At 50.8% G+C, this 14771-nt stretch overlaps 1 protein-coding gene across 1 annotated transcript in view; it reads right to left on the reverse strand.

Annotated features, from left to right (window-relative positions):
- The window catches only part of LOC123844856 (myosin-16), a 60182-nt gene that overhangs the window by 38753 nt on the left and 6658 nt on the right, over nucleotides 1-14771 (reverse strand). The window contains exons 6-18 of the mRNA XM_045875791.3: nucleotides 14215-14307; nucleotides 13102-13165; nucleotides 12725-12823; nucleotides 11166-11269; nucleotides 10255-10393; nucleotides 9624-9892; nucleotides 7639-7809; nucleotides 6034-6213; nucleotides 4248-4374; nucleotides 3255-3313; nucleotides 2292-2379; nucleotides 1421-1538; nucleotides 123-243 (exon numbers count right to left, since the gene is read on the reverse strand). Of these exons, the coding sequence (XP_045731747.1) occupies nucleotides 123-243; nucleotides 1421-1538; nucleotides 2292-2379; nucleotides 3255-3313; nucleotides 4248-4374; nucleotides 6034-6213; nucleotides 7639-7809; nucleotides 9624-9892; nucleotides 10255-10393; nucleotides 11166-11269; nucleotides 12725-12823; nucleotides 13102-13165; nucleotides 14215-14307 (1632 nt within the window). The remainder of the gene's footprint in view (nucleotides 1-122; nucleotides 244-1420; nucleotides 1539-2291; nucleotides 2380-3254; nucleotides 3314-4247; nucleotides 4375-6033; nucleotides 6214-7638; nucleotides 7810-9623; nucleotides 9893-10254; nucleotides 10394-11165; nucleotides 11270-12724; nucleotides 12824-13101; nucleotides 13166-14214; nucleotides 14308-14771) is intronic.

Consider the following 14771-nt stretch of genomic DNA (forward strand, 5'->3'; position numbering starts at 1 on the left):
TGGGAGGGCTTCCCCAAGGCAGGTAGCTGGTCAGCGGCCGAGCTGGAATTCACCCCCTGAAGCCCACCTTCTGGGGACAAGGCTGGGTGGCATAGGGAGGGAGTGCCACCGGAAGACCATACCTTGGTGTGCCCAATTTTGTACTCATTCGCATCCAGGTCGATGGACCCGAGCAGCAGCTCTGAGGCCTTCTTGTTGTCTACGAATCCCTGAGGAATCACGGTGGGGTTGAGCACTTGGTACCTGGTGGGAGAGAGACAATGACAGTCATCATCATGCCCAAGCTGGTAGCTCAGGAAGCACATCCACGCAGCTGATCTTTGCGATGGCCTTGGAGTCGAGGGTTAGACCTGTTTTACAGATGGCCACAGCAGGCCGTGGGGTGGGACTGACAGGAGGCCTTGGAGAGCGAACGTTGGTGTGGGTCAGGAGTTCAGGAGGAGGCAGGTGCTCCTAGAAATGAAGACACCAGAATCTTTCCTTCCTGATCTTTCCTTCCAGGCATAGGAGAAGCACTGTTTTTCCTGACCTGCCAGCAGGTCCTTCCCTGTTTAGAGCCTTCAGAGGGCTTGGACAAGATGACCTCTAGTGACTTGTCCTGCTCCGTCCATCTGCGGTCATTTGTTCTAGCAGGTGGGGAGGGGGTAGAAGGAAAACAATGCCTAAGGTGGAGGTCTTAGTTTGGGTTCCACCAGAAGCAGACCTTGAGACGAGGATCCAAGTGCAAATAGTTTATGGGGGGGGGGGGAGCTGCAGGGTTGGGAAGGGGGTCAGGGAAGTCAATAAGAGGCATGTTATCAGATCAGTTATCACAATGGGCAGCTGGGGCTTAATGCTGCTGGGGGACACTGGGAACAGTGGTGTGCTGGAACCTGCAAGAGCCAACTGTGTGCATCTCTTCCCAACCCCACATTCAGTCATTCAGTGACGTCACACTGATGGCTCGAAATCAGCCATGGGAGTGTTTATCCCATGGAAATCCAAAGACACTACAAATCAGGGCTTTTAAATTTTTATTATTTTTAAAAATTTAACCTGGAGAGCGTATTGTTAGATCCTTATCTGGAAGCCAGTATAGAACATGCCTCATAGTTAGCCCACCAAGAAGGGTGAGGGAGTTGAAGTATTTCTACGCCAGTTGTCCTCAGTCACTGGTTGAGGGCTGCTCCCTGGGGAGGCATTACTTCCTGAGACTTTCAGCCTGCCAAGTAGCAAAGCAGGCTCCAGAGCCAGAGAAGGCCCTCAGGCAAAGAAATGTAGGTTCTAGCAGTTGTAAGTCAGGCCAGAGCATACTAACGTAATGGCAGTGAGGTGGTATCTGCTCTGAGGTGTAGCGTCTGCGGCAACAGGACCATATTTCTCAATTAGTCCCTGGAAACTGAGAACTGTAGACTCACGGTATCAGGGAGACACCACTCACCTCTGTTTGAACTCTGGGTACTGCATCCTGTTTGGGAAGCCCTTCCTGCAAATACGGATGCCTTCCAGGACTCCATTACAAGCCAGCTGGTGCATGATCAGGTGGGCGTCCACCACGCCTGCCAAGGGGGAGGGCACAGGATGCCGTCAGGACTCTCTGGTGGGGCAGGCTACTCCTTGCCACTGCAGAAAGCTAACTGAGCATCTGTGTCGCCAACCCCAGTCTCCTGCCATCACTGCCAGGGGGCCCCACAATTCAGCCGAGACCCAAAGGCGCCCCTGAATGTGGCTTCCACCTGGTGCCCACTCAGCCCGAACACGATTTTTGCTTTACAAAGCAGCTAGAACATGATTTTTGGATGATCCATTTTTTAAAAGATTTTATTTATTTGAGAGAGAGAGAGAGTGTGTGAGCAAGGGAAGGAGCAGAGGGGGAGAAAGAGAGACAAGCAGACTCTGTGCTGAATACAGAGCCCAATGCAGGGCTCAATCCCAGGACCCTAAGATCATGACCTGAGCCAAAACCAAGAGTCGGATGCTCCACCAACCAAGCAGCCTAGGCACCCCTGGATGATCCATTTTTGGGGGGATCCTTTGGTGCCCTGCTTTGCCCCAATCATCCCTGGCAATTAAAAGTAGACTTAATTCATACCTGGCTCACAGTTTGTGCTCAACAAATGTTAGCTATTTTTATTAATTGTTACTGTGTTGGTGGGTCAAAATTGTCCAAGTTTGAAAAAATTGGTGGGAGGAGGAGGAGGCAAAAAAAGAGAGACGGTACTTCATACTTCAAAAGTAATTAAACTTCTCTAAAGCGGTGGGGGGGGACTTCATTTGAGCAAACACTAACTTCACAGAGCCCCATGATGTACCTGATTGCTTGAACTCGTTGGGCACAATACAGCGGACAAAATGGGGAGCAGTGCTGTGGAGGGTGGTCATCAGCTTATTCAACTGCTCCTGGGATGGAGGAAACAGAAACAGAAGGACTGAGTAGAGCTCAGTATTGGTGTTGCAGGACACCCATGCTCAGCAGAGGTGTTTATTTAGAGTTCAATTAATTAAATTAAAATTTAAATTCAAATTGAGTTCTTCTGCCACACCAGCCTCTTTTCCAGTACCCACTCGCCACCTAGGGCTATGGGCTATTGTAATGGATAGCATCTTGGGCAGTGGCTGTCCTCTCAGAGGGACTTGCCTAAGGTGACATAGTTTTCAGTAAGCAGGGCCCTTCCTGACTAAGTGCTGGCTCATCATAGAGTCTCAGTACTAGAAGGAATCGTATGCCTGTGAGGACAAACCCCTACCCATTGTTACCCTCCCCACTGGATGGTCCCTCCTCCTCTGCTTGGATACCTCTAATGAGGTAGCCCCCTCTGCCTTAGGGCAGCTAGATCCTTGGGAAATACTGAAGTCTTTCTTCGTGCAACATCTCCCTATTGGCTGCCCTTCTGCACTTTGGAATGTGTCCCCATTCATGCCCCAAATCTGTAGAAGTTGTGATCAGCCCAGATCTGCCAGCCAACTCTAGGGCTCAAGATCTTAGGCACTGATATGTCCATTGATACCACTCTCTGGATTTCAGTCTGAAATAACATGGTTGGACTACACCATCTCTGTGGATCTTTTCTGCCCTGAGGTCCTGTGGTTCTGTGACCCCTTCAGAAGGAAGCAAACTCCTCGAATGAAAGAAGCAGCCATAGGCATAGAAATGAAATCATCCTGTCCTGGGCTGGGAGGTGGCAGGCACATCACCACACCATTAGAAGGGAGGGTTTGATGGAGGGGAGGGTTCACTGGATGTAAAGTGGCCTGTGGGGCAGCCCCATACTCACCCTATAGAAGTTGGAGACTGTCATGAAGGAAGACCCTCTCTTCTGCTTCTTGCTTCCAGCTGAGGAAGAAAGACAAGCATGTTTCATGTCAGAACACAGAATGGGGACAGTCAGCCCTATTAAGTGTTCTGTGTCAAGGAGATGCATTCTCTGGTTTAAAAAGGCTTTTCTTGGGGGGCGCCTGGTTGGCATCTGACTCTTGGTTTCGGCTCAGGTCATGATCTCAGGGTCCTGGGATCGAGCCCTGTGTTGGGCTCCATGCTCAGTGGGGAGTCTACTTGAGATTCTCTTTCCCTCTGCCCCTCCCTGCACTCTCAATCTCTCTCTCAAAAAAAAAAAAAAAAAAAAAAAAGTCGTTTCTTGGGACAAGCTTAGGTGGGGCCCTCACACCAGGAAAGGGAGATCTACCAGGAAATGGGTGAATCGGATGACTGTGGCCTAATTGTCAAAAGGGGTGTTATGCTCTCGGAAGAGTGTGTATTCTTTTGTGATTTAGGGCTACACAAGAGGGCTACACTGTTCCCATTGTCTGGGAAGGAAGAGGAGCCCACAGACCATCTGGAGGAATTGCATATTGATGGTGAAAACATCTCTGAATTTGAGGAAATTTGTAGTTCTTGCCCCTCTGAGTGGCGGCCACATTGGACAGCTCCCACCCTGGGGTGTTTCCCAGGGCTGGGCTTGGCCTTTGCCTCAGACAGAGAACAGGGAGCAGAAAATAAGGACACAGCATTTGGGCCTCAACTCTTCCAAAGCAGTATCGCTCCACCTACAGGGGATACGGGCCCAGCGATCAATTCAGTTGATGGAATTTCCCAGAATGCATCTGCATCTCTCCATTGCACCATCGTCCATGGCCTACCTCAAGCAAGTTGTCATTCATTCATCCATTTAGCAAGAGTTGAATGAGAGAGTTTTGTTTCCTTATTTCCATTTTGGTCACTAAAAGGCATCAGTCCAGGGAGACTGTACACAACAAGGGGTCAGCTGTACCTGGAGCCTCCTCTTCTTTGAAGAGAATGGCCAGGAGTCCCAGGGATGATTTCTGGAACAAGCCCACCACTGTTTCATTCAGGGGGTCTTTGTTCTTCTCCAGCCATCCTGTGATGTTGTAACCCACCTGGAGGGGGGCAAGTGCCAGTGGTTACCTTCAGGTCCAGACTCCACCTTCCAGGTCCCACAGCCAGAACCTCTATCTACAGCTCAGCTTGCTCGGGGCTCCTAGGAGCAACCTTCAACCCCATCTCCGGGGGCTTCCATTCTTGACCTTTTCTGGAGTCCTGGGATGTCCCTGAACCACAGTATGAGGTAGAGTCCCTATTATCTGCTTTCTTGGGCATTCACAGTTTGCCTGTTTAGGCCACCCTGTCTCCGAGCTTTTCTGACAAATCAGGACTCTCTAGCTACTTTCTGTCAGGCTGTGACCTCCTCTTGCATGTCTTGCTCTGCTGGCTACTCTGAGCCTGCCTAACCTCTGGCTCTTTTTCTACCCACATGGATTGATCTTTCAGGCTCAGCCCTTGCTGTGAGTGACTGGCCTTGACCAGCAAAATCCCAAGCTACATGAAGAGCGCCCTACAAGGGTGTCTGATCTCTCCTTGCTCAAGGGCACGTATCCCCTGGCCAATGCCTAGTGGAAGGGGGGGCTCCATCCATCTAGAACTGGGGGCTCCCTGTGCTCAGGTAATTGGATATCCATTAATTTCTGCTTCCCATTTTGCCACATGACCTGAGCTGCAGAGGCAAAGAGGAACCGCTTTTCAGATTCTCCCACTGAGCATAAGGAACTGAGGGAAGCAGATAAGAAGCCAAAACCTTTGGGTTTGGGCTTTCCTTCTCTTATATAGCGTATAGACATTTATCACTACCGGGCCTTACTTTAGAGGCTTCTTAGTGGTGCAGAGGCCCCATTAGACTTTGAATATTCCATTGCTACAAATACGGAGCTCTTCTCATTTCATTGAGGGAGGTGAGGTAGAGCACTTCAATCAGGCTCCCAAACCACTGTTTGCTCTAGGCATTGGCACAATTCATTTTCCAAGTGATTGGCATTGTTATGGTTGATGAGATCATCAACTCCTGGCCCCAGTGCCCAACCCAACAGCAGCTTTCCTGACAGCTCTGTTCTAAGGCTGCTGTTTGCCTGCAGTTAAACCCACAGAGGCTCAACAGACGCCGGTGGTAACAGGAGCCTTGGCATTTACGGCAATACTGCAATCCCAAGGAAACCAAACTCATTCTTAAAGGCTGGCTGAACAAACCTTGTCTCCCCTATCCATTATTCATATAGAACCCGAGTCCTGGCAGCACTTAACTCCCTCTTCCCCAAGGACTAAGTTTGTCATGAGTGAAAAAGCCACTCCAGAGATGTCATTTTTTTGGTTTGGTGGCCACGAGCTGCCAGAGCAAGAAGTTAATCAATTGGGGGATAATTGGTGGGCTCGTGGCATTTCTTTTCTCTTTTTGCAAGTGTTGGAAATTCTGTCCAAGATCTCAGTTCAGCCGTCAAACCAAGGGCCGTGGACAATGGTGTGGCCCTGGTGGGTCTGAGGGCGTCAACTGCGGTCTGCTCCCTGGATTGCGTTGGAAGTCTCAGAGGGAGAAGTGATGAGGAAGTATGAGTCAGAGGTCATTTCACTGAGCCCATCACCCTGTTATATGGCGGCCGTGCTAGTTGGAAGCAGGAAGCATCAGGAAGGGCAGGGCAGGAAGGACCTACAGTAGCCAGAGTCGAATGCAGCAGGAAGGTGGCCACAGGGGGCGCCGAGGGGGTACTCACGGTGCCTGCATAGTGGATGAGCTCGAAGTGGGCCTCAGGCCCCTTGCCTTTGCCCCCCTTGGGCTTGAGGAAGTTGCTAGACTTGCCCAGGTGGTTGTCATACAGGGCCGCCTTGAAAGTGGCATCGGTGGCCTTGGGGAAGACGCACTGTTCCTCCAAGATGGAGAAGATACCCATGGGCTAGAAGGGAAGAGCGGTGGATGGCGTTACAGGAGGCCACAGGACCCCAAGGGGGCCACTCAGGTGTTGGCCTGGGGGCGGTGGGAGGGGTTCCCCAGACACCCAGGTGGCTGGCCAGGAAGCAGAACTCTGGGCAAGGAGCCCTGGTAATGGTGCCGTAACTCCACAGTCTGGTTTTCAAATGCCAAGGCCATTCAGACTTAAAAGAGGCTAGAATTCATTGACTCTAACGGAAGATGGAGGTCAGAAGGGGCTACATAGCTCCCCAAATGCTAATCCCTCCCAAACAGTGGTGCCAGGCAGTCTTGGCCCTCCGGAAAATGGTAAAGTCAATGGCCCCTGTTCTCTTTGCACTTAACTCGCTTATCCGCTCTTGCCCTCAAGGACATTCCTGGCTACCAGGGGCCACAGATGGTTCTAGGTCTCTTCTCACAGAACAAGGGAGCTCATAAATGCTGTGTCCCCCCCCACCCCAAACTATGGAGGGTCTGGATTTCTAAGGAAGATTTCTGGAAGAGGGCAGTGCTTAACCCCAAAGTTCAAACATGAGGACATTTCAGGTTCTGTGACAGCTGGACAGGGAGGTGTTTGTAGGTGTTAGGGGACAGGTGGATTGCACACGCAGCCTGTTTTTGGAGACTTTTTTTCCTGAGAAGTTAAGGCTGGTCTCACATTAGAAACCCCTGGCCGCCTTGCTGATAGCTTCTTTATGACGGCCCCAAGGCTGAGCCTCAGAGACAACATATTATTATTTCTTTCCTTTATTTTTTAAGTTTTTACTTCACAGTAATTTTAGACTTGCAAAAGAGTGCAACGCATTCCTACGTGTCTTTCATCGGACTTCTGGAAATGTTAACTCAACTTTGGTAACAATAATGAAAACCAGGAAATTAACATTGTTACAATACTATGAGCAGACTTTTCAGATTCTGTCATCTGTCCTGTTAATGTCCTTTTTCTATCATTTTCTGCATTTGATCAAACCATATATATTCTTGAAGTAGGCCCTTTGCTAAAACGCTCCCTATGGTGTGATTACAGGGGTGGCCAGTAGACTGCCTGGGTTAGAACCTGACTCTGCCATTCACAGGTTGTGTGACCTTGGACAAGTTACTTCCCTTCTCTGTGCCTCAATGTTCCCATCTGTGAAATGGGTGTAATACATCACCCCTCCCCCCCCCATGCACATATGGTAGCTTAGGATGAGCCAGTGACTTGAGGCATCCAATAGCCCAACTAACAATGGTCATGGCAACACTATCATACCCATTTTGCAGAGAGGAAGCTAGAGGCCAGACCAACCAAGGTCATTAGCAATGTTGCTAGTGCCACCTCCCCACAGGCCCCAGTGAAATCCCCATCTGAGGCACAGCCTGGACAGAGTCCTGGCCTCTCTCTCAGCCCCACCTTTGAGCAGTAGGTTACCTTTTCCAGGAGGTCAATGCAGGCCTGTAGGTCAAGGCCAAAGTCGATGAAGACCCATTCAATGCCCTCCCTCTTGTACTCCTCCTGCTCCAGCACGAACATGTGGTGGTTGAAGAACTGTTGCAGCTTCTCATTGGTGAAGTTGATGCACAGCTGTTCAAAGCTGTTGAACTGGAGTGGGAGGGCAGAGAGTGGGGCGTCAGCCAGGACCCAGACAGAGCTTCCCTGGAACCAGGACTGAGGGTTAGGCACAAGCCGAGCTCAAATTTGCTGAGGGCCAACTCTTGTCAGGTGCTGCCCCAGAGGCCTGAATGCTGACCACCGGGCAGTCCTCCATCAGCCCTGCAAGAAGCCCTTCTTGGTCACCCTCCCCTGCAAAGGCCCAGAGCAGCTTAGCACCTGCAGAGCAGGGTTGTTGGGGAGCGGGGCCCAAACCTCAAATCCCACCTTGTGTGGCTAATGACAATCATTGTGGAAAGAATCATTTTCTTTCCAGGATAGAAATCATTTGAGAGGCTTTATGCTTCTGATCCCCTGTGTGCCTTTGGACAGTTCTCTCTCTGTGTGCAGTTTTTTTTTTTATCCTCATCTGTAGGATAAAAGGGTTTGAGGAGTTTACAAGCCTTTAAAAAAAAAATCAGAGAGTGCTTTCTCTTAATGAAATCCCATGCTACAGCCGCATGAAAAATAGGTTAAAGCAGAGGTGCCGTTGTAATCACAGAGCCCGCCCCTGTGTCAGACCCTGAGTGAGCTGTACCTGCTCAAAACCTTACAAGGCAAGAATGAGTAGTGTCCCCATTAACAGGTGGAGAAAGAGAGGCACACAGCTTGGAAGTGGCCAAGCTGGGATTCGAACCCTGTTTGTTTATTGCACACACTCTGTTGTTGGTGCAGAGTATCCTCCTTTCCCCTGCTGGCCATCAGTGGCTTCCCAGGATGCCAGGGAGCACAGTTTGGAAACTCTAAGCCTCCTTCTGCCTATGAAATTAAATGATCCTATTGTAGACAGCAGTCAAATTAGCCTTTTAGAGCCTGAAAGAAATTGGGCTAAGTTGTGTGTGTGTGTGTGTGTGTGTGTGTGTGTGTTTAAAGTAGGCTCCGTGTCCAGCATGGAGCCCTTGGGGCCTGAACTCACAACTCTGAGATCAAGACCTGAGCCAAGATCAAGAGTCAGATGCTCAACCAACTGAGCCACCCAGGTGCCTCTGGGCCAAGCTGTTTTTTTTTTTTTTTAATCCATCTGTGGCCAGTAGAAATCTTAAAATAATAGGATAGTGGAGTGAAATGAACTTTATAGATCATCTCTTCCAGCCTGTTCATTTTAGAGTTGAGAAAACTGAGGCTCTGAAAGGAGTAGCTACTTTCCTAAGGCCATACAGCTGGTTGAGGGCCAACCTGAGTCCAGAACCAGATCTACTGACTCCTAGTCATGCTGCCTCCAATTACAAAGGTAAAATATTCCTGACCCACAACACCAGTCTGTGAGGAGCCTTGAGTCGCTCTTGTGTAGGAAAGAAATGGGAGGCTACCAGTGTTGTGCTGGTAAATCAGCTTGCTCTCTCTCTCAAAAACGAAAGAAAGAAGGAAAGAAAGGAAGGAAGGAAGGAAGGAAGGAAGAGCCTGATTTGACGTGTTGGCCGATTTCCATGGTGTAAATGAATCAACATGATGTCATGTATCAACATGATGTCAACTGAATCACAAAATTCCCGAAAACTCAACAATTGGCCCTTGTGAGCCAGTACAGGCTGGCTCTAGCATGCCACCCATTCTACCCAGTATGTTCACCCCGTTCTTTATGATTTGGTGCCATACAAATGAAGATGGAACTTTCTGGATGCCAAAAATCAGAGACCCAAGAGCAAACAACTGAGATTGGCCCATCCCAGGTCCAAGATGAGAAACAAGAGAACCATGGTGAAAAGTAGCTTTTAAAAGGAAAATGGTCACCCCAAAGCAGAAACAGAATGCCAGGGCAGGCACACCTCAAAGATCTCGAAGCCAGCGATGTCCAACACCCCGATGAAGAATTGCCTCTGCATCTTGGTGTCCAAGGTCTTGTTGATCCTGACCACCAGCCACTTGAACATCTTGTCATAGACGGCCTTGCCCAGAGCCCCAATGGAGTTGTTGCACTGTTCCATGTTCTGGCCCTTTTGCACAAACTCATTGCCTACTTTGACCCGGGGCCTGGTGATGCCCTTCTGGAGCTCCCCGGAATTGAGACCCATGAGATGGGCGACTTTGTCGGCCACTGAGTAGGGACAGAAAAAGCAGGTGAATGAGAGAAACATGACGCCTTGCCCCAGAGAAACCCAGCACCATCTATTGTGGTTAGGGAAGGGAGGGAGGAGAAGGTAGCAGAGACGCCGTGTTGCCCATGAGAAAAGAGACATCTGAGATGGTTTCCACACTTGCTCAAGGTCACGTGGCAAAGCAGAGCATAGAAACCAAAATCATGGCTCTGTCACATCTCTCTGAGATTATCAATGTCTGGATGTCGAAGGAATATTCTTGGTTTACAGCATGTCTCTGAGATGCACATGAAGCCTCAGAGAGCCGTGAGCCCCTGCCACGGGCTGCCGCCTCCGTCAACAGCCCCAGCCAAACACCTACCCTCCGTGGTGTCCACTTCAGCTTGCTCCTCTCTGGGCTTCTGCTTGAACTTCATGTTCCCAAAATGCATGATGCCCCCTGTCAGCTTATAAACACTGACCTTCTCCTCTGGGCTGAAGCCCAGCACGTCAAAGGCAACCTGCAGGGAAGAGAAAGGCAAGGCATCCCTGGCTTCTCATTCCACAGAATAGAACCGTGGCCCTGCAGTTGTGGGGGTGGCACCTGTGGGCCACGGTGGCCACGGTGGTAAGGGTGTGGGCTCTGGAGATCAGACACACCCTGGCCTGGAGTCAGGTCAGTTTTCCTCCAAGGAGCTCAGACCAGATGCTCTGCAATGTAGTCATTGTATTTATTTACCCTCCCTGGTCTCTGTTTAGTCATCTGCAAAAGGGGGATCATAGGTGGTCGTAAGAATAAACCAGAATGATGTGTCAATGTTTAGTCCAATGCTTGACACATAGCACTTGATACATAATAACAAATGGGAAGTCGCGTTATCATCACCATCATTATTACTGCTAAGGCTTCATGCTAGGTACCAGGAGAGGGAAAGGCAAAGGTGCATCAGGAATCAATTCTATTGTCAGACCCTAACGGAAGTTACAGGTGCTCAGTGTCGTAAGAGGAGAGAGGGGATGTAGTGGAAACTGAGGAGACAAGAGGGTCGCTTCTAGCCAGGCTGGAGTACATGGCCCCTTTGGTTCCATGGAATCCTAGTTCGGTTCCGCTTGCTATGACAGGCTGGAGAGAAGTTCCAGCTGCAGCATCAGAGATCTCCAGGGGAGGATCTGGGCTGTTGCCCAGCCACTCGGAGTGGCCCCCACCCCAATTCTGGTGGCAGTGCATGCAGGGACCCCACAGTCTCTGTCTTGGCTCTCCCTGCCATGTGCCAGCCACACTGCTCCACTCACATCTGTGATCTGCAGCTCCTCCCCGTCGTCCATGTTCTCCACCACCGTGACGCCCTGGTTCACCCAGTGGTACTCCTTAGGGTTGGGGACCAGCAGCAAAGTCTCTGCCAGGAGCAGGAAAGCAGGTTGGCAGCTGAGTGACATGTGGTTTTCTTCTCTTTCCATTTTAAGCTGGATCCCTAAATGCCTCCCCTGTGCCCGGCATGATGGTGGGCATCGTGGGGTTACAGAGCTGGATAAGACAGGGTCCCTCTGGGATTACCCAGAGTCATGGAGGGACTTGAATGGGACACACAATGAGCTTTGGGGTGGCAAGAGGGTCTCAGCAACTTGGTTGTGTCCTTCAGTACTTGGCCCAGTACCTGGAGCCTACTGGGCCCCCTGTAGATACTTTTGGAATAAATCAATTCATATCTTTCTCCTTCCTCTGTCCTATAAAGAGCAGTTTATACTCTAAGTCAGGAGGTAACACAATGTCTGCAATGGGCAGTAACAATCATTTGCACATAATATGCATTGATATTGTTGCTTTTACATAGAGATGTACTCACTTCTATTTTCTTCATGTGCCTCTCTTGGTCTATCTTTGTTTTTCTACTTTGGGAAGAGACATGGGTGCAAGAAATATGTTCATGTTCCTTCATCTCTACTGTTGAGAAAAACTAGAGCCCAAGAAGGAAGATAAAGGTTGGCTGTCACCCTGTTCTAGGGTCTGGGAGGTAATAAGGCCTGGTGGGGAGTATGGTAGACAAGAGAGCTTGTGCTCCATCCAAAGGGGACACCACCACTCAGCTGCCTTGATTAGTGTCATGTGGGAGGGCAGGCCCATGGCTACCGGATCTTTTGCTACTCCAGAGAAACCAAGAAGTTGATGGTGTTTTGCTTTGCTTTTTATGTGAAGTCTTCCAATTTCAAAATGCCATCCATTAATCAAAAAGGACAGTGTGTCTGACGCAAATAAAGCCCAGTTGTGAGTGGGGAATGGTACCTAGTCTCTGGTAGGGTTAGGAGGTGTGTATGTGGAAGATTGAGTCTTCACCTCCCCCACTGACTTTATACCCTGAGCAGGTCTGCCATGAACAATTGAGCAGGTTGGTGCCTGCACAAGAACATCTAGGTGAGTGAGTGAGAATACTCTGTTCATTAGAGTATGTGCTCAGTGTGGGCTGTGTCCACCCAGAGGGGAATCTCTTGTTATCACACATGTGATGGTCCTGGGCTGACCTCTCTGCTCCTGTCTGAGCATTGGGCCCAGAGGCAGCAGGTCCAAGCCCCATACTCCAGGTCTGTGTCTCAGCCATGAGTTGCAGGCATTCCAAAGCCCCATCTGTGGTATGGGCCAACAGTGGTGTTAAGTCTCATGAGGCCATTGTGAAGGTGGGATGTGAGTAGAACTTTGAGAAAGTTCCTTGTAACCTATGCATGTAACTCAAAGGGATTCCTGCAGAACCACTGGGGGTGGGGAGAGGTCACTGGACCTTCTGTCCTCAGGAAACTTTTTGTTACTGAAACAGGCAAAGCAAGTTAAGGGGCAGGCAGACAGACAATAAGATCTTTACCAATAAGTTCAGGCTTCTTGTTAGAGAGAATCTGGTAGAAAATGTGGTAGCCCCTCTCAGTGGCTTGCTGTGAGATAACACGAGATTTCTCTAAGAGATCTGGAAAGGAAGATGCAAACATGTCCATAAATACAGTCCCATTCTGTCTGGAGTGCAGCGTGCCATGGCCAATGGGCTCCCCTCTCCATACAGCCCCACGCAATAGCCAGTCTGGGGGCCATACCTTTTGCCCTGGACACAGCTTCTGGGGGACTGACTGCCCACGGAGGGGAGCCCTGGGGCAGGGCCAGTCCCCTGGGCATGAGACAACACTGGACCCCACACCCTGTGTAGCTGGTCCCGCCCCAGAAGAACCCTCCAAAAGGGGCCAGACTCACAGCTCTCAATGTCAGCTCCAGCCAGCTTGCCTGTCGTTCCGAAGTGGATTCGGATGAACTTGCCCTGAGCAGGGAGGAGAGGGTCGTGAGGGAGGATACAGGTAGTTCTAGACCAACACAGTCCCTCGTTGGCAGCCCCCCTGAATTCCAACGGCGCTCGTTGTTTGGACCGTAACTGGGCCAGATGTCACTGTACGTGGAGCTGCGGATTACCCACGCAGAGGGGTAGAGAAGATGAACAGGGCTTAGAGCAAAATTTAGGTTCTGTGGGGTAGCTCCACAGGACATTTGTGGGGAGAGGAGCACCGTCAGGAGGGCCTGGGACCACTGGGAAGTCTGCTCAGAGGCAGACATGGTGGGAATTTGGCCAGAGAGTGTAGGGGGCACACTACTGAGTCTCCCTACTGAGACACCGCATGCCTCTCCCTGACCTTTGGTAGAACCATCGGTAAATTCTCCTGGCAATAGGTGTCTCTGTGTCTCCATCTCTGCTGCTCCTGGCCCCTCTGCCCCTCCCCTCTCTTCTCACCTGCCTTCACTTCCTCCCTGCCCAGCTCTGTTTACGGACAGCCCACTGGCTCCCTGCCAGCCCACTGGCTCAGACAATGAGGGACCTGAGCCGAAGACTGGGAATCAGGAGGGAAGCCCGGGCATTTCTCCTCTCTGGACAGCCCTCAGGTAATGGGAAGGTGGAGCTCCCACAAGAGGGCTGAGCTAGCTCCAGAATCCACCAGGGCCCTTGGGGATAGCACATTTCCTGCATCCCTCCCAACAGGGATGAGGTGGAGGGGAGGCATGAGGGGAGTTGTCTGCAGCTTCCAGCAGATGTGAATCTCTGGCTCCCCCGTCTGACTTCTCAGCCTCTCCATCACCCTGTTACCAAGTCTCTGCTTTCAAGCTCCTGGATTTAAATATTGACGTGGGCTCTGTTTGATATAGACCCCGACAGATAAGACCTTAAAAATCTCTGGGAAGGAGATGCCACCTCATTCCATTTGCATGTTTAAATCAGCCCCAATTTCCTTACCTGGAACGAGGTGATGACACTTCCCCCTCCCCCTGCACCCCCACCCCTCCACCCCCCGGGCTGTCGTTGCCACTGCTCATACTTACAAAGCGAGAGGAGTTGTTGTTTCTGATGGTCTTGGCATTCCCGAAAGCCTCCAGCACAGGGTTTGCCTGGATGATTTGATCCTCCAGGGACCCCTAACCCAGAGAGAAACACAAGGTTGGGTGCTGCCTGGGGATTCAGGGCTTTCAAAGGACTGTGGCTTTTGAGCCAGGAGCCAGGAGGGGAAGGGCCCTGGGAAGCCTGGAAATCAGGGCAGGAAGGAACCTGGGAAGAGGGCCACCACCTGATGACTGTCCGTCTGCGGCCCTGACATGGGAGGGGCACCTGGCAGATGACAGGCCTTGCTTCTTAGCTATTGTTCCGTACTTTGCTATTGCTGGAGAGACTCCTGAGTGAGCTGAAAACCCTTTCTCGGGCATCCCTGATCTTCCTCACAAACTCTTCTCTGCTTTGTGGGCTTTTATAGATGCCACTGGCCCAGCTATTGCTCCTTGTGCCCCCGGGCTGCCAGGGTCTGCAGAAGCAGCTGAAGGAGGAGCTGGTGTTCCCCATTCTCCCCTGCCAAGCACCAGCGGCTCTGCCATCTGCCCTTCTGGGG

Source organism: Mirounga angustirostris, unplaced genomic scaffold (assembly GCF_029215605.1).
Source record: "Mirounga angustirostris isolate CCGP_5_RB_7025 unplaced genomic scaffold, mMirAng1.0.hap1 SCAF_5, whole genome shotgun sequence".
In the NCBI taxonomy this organism is placed as follows: Eukaryota; Metazoa; Chordata; class Mammalia; order Carnivora; family Phocidae; genus Mirounga; species Mirounga angustirostris.